The 6,992-nt window shown below is 59.1% G+C and overlaps 1 protein-coding gene across 1 annotated transcript; it reads left to right on the forward strand.

Moving 5' to 3' along the window:
- Positions 1-2,289: 2,289 nt before the first annotated feature.
- FOS (Fos proto-oncogene, AP-1 transcription factor subunit) lies at positions 2,290-5,162 on the forward strand. The gene is made up of 4 exons (XM_080619798.1): positions 2,290-2,754; positions 3,168-3,413; positions 3,533-3,640; positions 3,772-5,162. Exons 1-4 carry the CDS (start codon positions 2,614-2,616, stop codon positions 4,378-4,380), a joined length of 1,104 nt encoding a protein of 367 aa, XP_080475924.1. The 5' UTR covers positions 2,290-2,613; the 3' UTR covers positions 4,381-5,162.
- The last annotated feature ends 1,830 nt before the right edge of the window (positions 5,163-6,992 follow it).

Below are 6,992 nucleotides of genomic sequence, written 5' to 3' on the forward strand. Positions count from 1 at the left end.
GATCATGCTGGGACGGGGAACACCTACCCCTGGGTTGAGGAGAATCCCAGTCCCTAAAGTGGTGCACCCCTACAGTTGAGGCTCAGCTGAGCACTGCCAGAGCCTGGCAAAACCCTGCTGGCTCTGGATGTACAGGTTTAATAATGTAGTGCTCGATGGACTCATGGTCTGTCCTCAGGTTGCACTAGTTTGGAAGGGCTGAACACCTCCACCTATTCCTGGCTGGTGATGGGGGCAAGGAGCCTTCGTAAAGCTCTGGCAGCACACTGGTGAGGGCAACCCTGTTACTCGGGCAGGAGGGTTTGTGCTCTGATTCTGCTTTGTCCCTGCAGTACTGCTTGCTTCCCTTTTCTTTTTATTCTCACACAGGCTCTGGTAAAACGTGTGCACCCTACGTTCGGAGCAAACAAACCCACGTCATGTGTTTTCGCTTTCTCTGTTTCCTTGCCTCCACGTGTTAGAAATGTGCAGCATCTGTGCACTTTCCATTTGGTACAAACAGCACATTCAGTCGCCAGCAGAGATGGCAACAGATGGTTTGCATGGGCACCTCAAAAATATTTTGGGCTCTAGTGAAGCGGGTCCCCCTCTCTCATTTCCAGACCCTGTTTTCTAGAGGGGGGCAGTTTGGTTAGGGGAACCCTGGGGCAGTCTGTAAATAGCAGCAGGACTAAGTGGGTGTTTACCGAACTGTGCTGGCAAATGGTTGGGACTTGAAATTGTGTTGTAGGCTTTCGCCCGTGCTGGGCACCAGTGTGTCAGCCCAGTCCCTGCTGGGGAAAGGGCTGCTGGCAGGGACAGCAGGGTGGTCTTTGCTAATTTGCTGGCACATCTCCCATGTGCAATGCTGAGGGGGAACCTCCTTGCCCGCAGCCTGGGACATGCTTGCTCCACTGCTTAGGCAGCCAGCATGGGGGAGTGCTGGCCAGGGCAGGCAGCCCCCGGCAGCACAGGCACCTGGGGTGGCTAACGGCTGCCCGGAGAGGGGCCAGCCCACGGGCCGGTTCTGCGTTGGCCAGAGGCAGCGTTGGCCCCCCAGGGTCGTTTCCCAGGGCGCGGTGCAGGCCGTGAGCTGCGGCAGTCCTTGGCTGTCCCCTCCGCTCTGACGGGCAGCTCAGAAATAGCAGCTGGCCCAGTTCTCCCGCCCCCGTGGCCCAGATCTCGAAGAACGGAGGTTGCTCTCACAGCAACAGCAACAGCAGCAGCATCAGGCGCTGCATTTAGCCCATGAGCTCAAACAGCGAGAGAAGCTGCCAGCAGGATCCCAGCCTGGCTGGGTGACGCTCCTGCTTGGAGACTGCGCTGCAGGCTCTGTTTGTTGCTGTAAACACGCTCGCTGCTGCAGCTTCCCTGTTACTATCTATAGCCGCGATCTCTTGGCTCCCGTGCAAGGCGAGTCTGCGGTCTGGCTCCCACCTTAGCCTGACCTGAGCCAGGGCTGCCTGACAACCCCGTCGTGGGTGGGTGTCTCCGGGCTTCACTGCAACAAGGATCAAAACAAAACCCAAACTGGAGGAAAGGACGAGCCTCACCCCGCACTCCTCGCCGGTGGTTTCCCGGTGGCCCCCTGCCAGTGCCCTTGGTGGGTGTCCCAGCACCCCTGAGCCTGAGCTCTCCCAACCTTCCGGGGGGGGCTCCGGCCCCCCAGGCTTCCCAAGCAGGGCTTCCCAACACCCTGTGCCACTACCCTCGCTCTGGACTGTTCCTCTGCATACATAATAGACAAGTAAATAGTGCCACACTAGCGTAACACGTTCCTGGCCGCAGGGAGGGGGGCAGATCAGGCCCTCTGCAGGCAGGGCCCACCCTGCCCCTGTGCCCAGTTACGGGCAGGCCCTGCTCCGGGCTGGGGACCGGAGTTTTACTTGCAGTGCAGGGCCCAAATCCCGAGCACCCTGCTCCGCGGTGGGGCTGCATGGGGGCCCGCCGCGCCGCGGAGCCACCGCCCCCCCGAGGTGGGGATCACCTGCGGCGGGACGGCGGCCGTGGGGGCAACGCCGGGGCCCATCGGCGGGGTCTCGCCAGGCGTGGGGGAGCGAGGGGGAAAGGAGGGGGGGGAGGGGGTTGTCCCGTCCCGTCCCATCCCGCGCGCCGCCCGCCGCACTTGGCTGCAGCCTGGAGCGCTTCCCGTCAGTCACGCCCCCTCTCACAGGATGTATCCCATATAAGGATATCTGCGTCAGTGGGTTCCCGAGCCCGGCCGTACCACTCCGCGCGGGGGGGAGAACCCCGCTGCCGCCCCCCTCGCCTCCCGCGGGGCTCCCCCCGCCACAGCGACCTCCTCCCGCCTCTTGTCCCGGCTCTCTTCCGCGGAGGGCAGTGGCAGGTGGCTCGCGGAGCTGCCCCAGAGGCGGCATGGGGCGGGCGTAGGGCGGGTGGCCCCCCCCGCGGGCGCGGGTGCCGCGTCCCCAGTGACGTCGCCGGGAGGGTATAAAAAGGAGGCGCGGCGCGGTACTCCAGCAGCTGAGGCAGCTCTAGCAGTGAAGCGGAGAGACGCGCGGCGTGCACTGGACAGAGGGACGCTCGCAGCCGGCCCCTCCTCGCTTCCTCCCCAAGGACGCTCCGACACCGCCGCGTCACCCCGCACCACCGCCTTACGCGTACCGATCCGACATGATGTACCAGGGCTTCACCGGAGAGTACGAGGCGCCCTCCTCCCGCTGCAGCAGCGCTTCCCCGGCTGGGGACAGCCTCACCTACTACCCTTCCCCGGCGGACTCCTTCTCCAGCATGGGCTCCCCCGTCAACCCGCAGGTGAGGTGCTGGGCACGCCGGCTGCACCCTCACTGCGGGGCGGCAGCGCCCGGGAGGGGACGGGACCAAACCGCGGGACAGGAGCGGGCGGCGCGGGGCCCGGCGGTGCCCGCAGAGGAGGGCAGGCCTCGGCGGCCTTCCCTCAGGCTGGGGACTGGCCGTAGGGAGCAGCTCCAGTGCCTTGGCGGGACAGGCGGGGGGAGCTGTGGCCCGGCCCGCGCTCTGCGGCGGGTGTGTAAAGCGGCTTCATTGATAAAACGCGAGTTCATTGAGGAGACTCCGGAGCAGCGTCTGCGTCAGCGCGGACGTCAGAGATATTTATAACAAGCCGCTCTCGTGTGGAGCCGGCGCTGGCAGCGCGGCGCAGCCCCGGCTCCCCGCTGACGGCAGCCCCCTCCATCCTTGTCCCGTAGGATTTCTGCACCGATCTGGCCGTCTCCAGCGCCAGCTTCGTGCCCACGGTGACGGCCATCTCCACCAGCCCCGATCTGCAGTGGCTGGTGCAACCCACCCTCATCTCTTCGGTGGCCCCCTCCCAGAGCCGCGGGCATCCCTACGGCGTGTCGGCACCCACCCCCGCTGCCTACTCCCGCCCCGCCGTGCTGAAGGCGCCGGGCGGCCGCGGGCAAAGCATCGGCCGCAGGGGTAAAGTCGAGCAGGTGAGCGGGGGCCGGGGCTGTTTGAGGGTATGGGAGGGGGGCGCGGCCGGTGGGCTGCCCCGGCCGGGAGGCACCAGGCCTGGAGGTGGTGGTACTGAGCGGCCTCTTTCTGCCCGCAGCTGTCTCCTGAGGAAGAGGAGAAGAGAAGGATCCGCCGGGAAAGGAACAAGATGGCAGCGGCCAAGTGCCGCAACCGGCGGCGGGAGCTCACTGACACGTTGCAGGCGGTAAGTGCTGGCCGGGATCGGAGGGGGGTGTGTGTGTGTGCTCGGGGAGAGGGGGTGGTGGTAAGAAGAGCGGGACTCCCGCTGGAGGTGATGCCCGCCGTGGCTGACAGCCCCGCGCTCTCTCTCTGCAGGAGACCGACCAGCTGGAGGAGGAGAAGTCTGCGCTGCAGGCAGAGATAGCTAACCTGCTGAAGGAGAAGGAGAAGCTGGAGTTCATCCTGGCGGCTCACCGGCCCGCCTGCAAGATGCCTGAGGAGCTGTGCTTCTCTGAGGAGCTGGCAGCTGCCACCGCGCTTGACCTGGGCACTCCCAGCCCTGCTGTGACTGAGGAGGCTGCCTTTGCCCTGCCGCTGATGGCTGAGGCGGCGCCGGCAGCGCCGCCCAAGGAGACTGGCAGCAGTGGGCTGGAGCTCAAGGCTGAGCCCTTTGACGAGCTGCTTTTCTCCACGGGGCCGCGGGAAGCCTCCCGCTCCGTGCCTGACATGGACCTGCCTGGGGCCTCGTCCTTCTATGCTTCGGACTGGGAGTCGCTGGCTGCTGGGACCAGCACAGAGCTGGAGCCGCTCTGCACCCCCGTGGTGACGTGCACCCCGTGCCCCAGCACCTACACCTCCACCTTCGTCTTCACCTACCCCGAGGCGGACGCCTTCCCCAGCTGCGCTGCTGCGCACCGGAAGGGCAGCAGCAGCAACGAGCCCTCGTCCGACTCGCTCAGCTCCCCCACCCTCCTGGCCTTGTGAGGGGATCCAGCATTGACTGACCTGCCGGGCCCCCTCCCTTGCCCTTGCCACCCCCACGGACTCACCGCTGCGCCCCATGGGGCTCCCCGGGCCTGGGGAGGGCCCCGTCACCACCACCCCCCTGGCCTAGTGCCCCGGGGCCTGGCAGAGCGCCCCGCACTGAGGCCTCGTACCTCTTCCAGAGATGTAGCAAATCGCATGGAGTTTGTCTTGTCCCCAATGGCCCATCCATGAGAGCTGGTAGTCTGTAGCATGTGCCACATGGCTGGGTAGGTGACTCCCTCCCCTCCTTAGTATCACTAGCATTAACTAATTAATCTCTTGGTTTTAAATAATTGGAATTTAATCTGGTGCTGGGTATCTCCAACTCGTATCTAGTGCAGCTGATTAACAATAACTACTGTGTTCCTGGCAATATTGTGTTCTGATGACTTAGCAATGACCCATCTTACGTGGGGGGAAAGAGACTATATTTTATTTTATAGTAGGTAGGTAAATAGCTATATCCATGTACTGTAGTTCTACGTTGATGTTCATTGTAACTTTACTGATCATGCATTGTTGAGGTGGTCTGAATGTTCTGACATAAGTTTTCCATGAAAACGTTTTTATTGTGTTTTTAATTTATTTATGAAGATGGATTCTCAGATATTTATATTTTTATTTTATTTTTTTCTACCTTGAGGTCTTTTTTGACATGTGGAAAGTGAATTTGGATGAAACTTAAGCATTGTTTGCTTATTATTGTTCAGAGACATTGTCAATAAAAGCATTTAAGTTGACTGCTGGAGCTGTCCTTGTGTTACCTTTTGCATCACTTCCTTGTGACCCTAAAGGGATTCCATAACCTCTAATTTAAGCTGGGCTTCATTAACAGCAAACTGGTGCTAGCGGTCTGAGGTGCAGGGGTGCATCAGGGCAGGAGTTACTTCAGGCTGGCCTGTCCCTGTCCTGGTGTTAGTATGGGCTGACTGTGGCTTTGCTGTTCCCACCCATCCTCATGGCTTATCTCACCTATCTGTCAGGGTTTGGTCCCCTCCTGCTCCCCTCTGTAACCTGCTGTGGCCTTTCAGCAGCAAGCTGGAGGCTTCACTGGAAAGGAGGTAAAAGGGGCACATGTGCGTTCATGCCTCTGAAACAAGGAGGTAATCTCCTACCTCTTCACTGGCATGGCCCAAAAGCCTGAGGCCCCCCTGCTTGGGGAGGGTGGGCATTGGGGGACACTACCCTGGACTGGGTCTGACACCTCTAGGAGCAGCTATGGGACATATTCTTTTGGCCATGAGCAGTAAGATCCCCCTAATGGCCTCCAGCCCTGCTGCTTCAGCTCTTGAGAACCTGTTTCTCCATGTGTAGAAACCTGCATCCTGCTGAAGGCCACCTTGACACTGTGCTCTCAGGCAGTCTCTGCAGGCTGGTATTCAGGGCTGGGTTTGTGTAACTCCACATTTCCTGGTCACTGCAGCAGGCTCTGCTTTCTTCAAGCCTTCCCTAATCAGAACACACATAGGATATATCTCATCTCAGCAGTGCATATTGCAGCTTCACAGCTTGCTCAACAAGGCCTGCCCTGTGCAGAAACAAATATTACGTGTTTGACTTTCCGTCTTTCAACGCTAAGCTGAAGGCAGCACTGACAACTGGTGAAGAATGACCCCAGTCGCTACTGAAATGCCACCCACTGAGAAACAGCTACTTTCACATTGCTGCTCAGGTTTACAAGGGCAACACCCAGGTGCTGCTAATGCATGGTAGTGCTGACCCCTGAAGCAGTTGTGTAGGTGTAGCTGCAAGAGTTTGAAGCTGATGTGACAAGCGACCCTGTGAAGTCTGTAAATCTGGAATCACAACCCGCCTTCTGCTGAAAGACCATCAGGTTCAGAGCCAGAGAATTCAGGGGTCTGAGAGTCCACACGTGCTGCTGAAATCACCAGATGCTCAGCAGAGAGGCTGGGAGGAGCAGGGGTGTACAGAGACCCAAAATAGTCACTGAAAATATGGTCCTCTCAAAGAAGGTGGAGTGGTCCTGGCCCCATCATCTCTCATGGTTACTGGACAGGTTGAAGCAAGACCTAGTGCTGAGTTCTTACGGACAGTAGTCCTGCAGCTTAACTGAGGCTTTCCTTGCTAGCAGCACTGACAGCAAGTGCCAAGCACGAGTGTCAGCTTTTGCATTTGTTATGCAATGATGTCCAACTCAGGGGTGGCATTATGCGAGACACAATGTGCTTTACCCCAGGCCCCAGCCCTACTCCCTGCCTTCAGTCTGGGATGATCCAGAATTCAGGATATGCTATGTAAAATTTATAGCATGTCACAAATATGACTTTTTTACCATTGGAGAGCTCTGTAGTGAAATCTCAGTTAAATCAAAGGGAATCTTGCCACTCACTCCAACAGAACCACGAGAAGGAATAATGCAGCAATCTGTTTGGAATGGATTACATGCATGTGCTTCAATTATAAGCTGTATCTGATACACCACACAGATACTGGTACAAAGCTTTGTGAAACTAAATAATGGAATGAGATAAGACAATCAGGTAATCAGGTGTTACTTCTGAGCCTCCTGTGCTCCCGATCCCATCGGGGGCAGCAGTGTAATTAACTCT

The sequence above is a fragment of the Psittacula echo genome, assembly GCF_963264785.1.
Source record: "Psittacula echo genome assembly, chromosome: 5".
Lineage (NCBI taxonomy): Eukaryota > Metazoa > Chordata > Aves > Psittaciformes > Psittacidae > Psittacula > Psittacula echo.

Coding starts and splice junctions, on each gene's coding strand:
- FOS (XM_080619798.1), top strand. CDS start 2,614: ATGATGTACCAGGGCTTCACCGGAGAGTACGAGGCGCCCTCCTCCCGC. Junction 2,755..3,167: donor GCTCCCCCGTCAACCCGCAG/GTGAGGTGCTGG, acceptor CTTGTCCCGTAG/GATTTCTGCACCGATCTGGC. Junction 3,641..3,771: donor TCACTGACACGTTGCAGGCG/GTAAGTGCTGGC, acceptor CTCTCTCTGCAG/GAGACCGACCAGCTGGAGGA.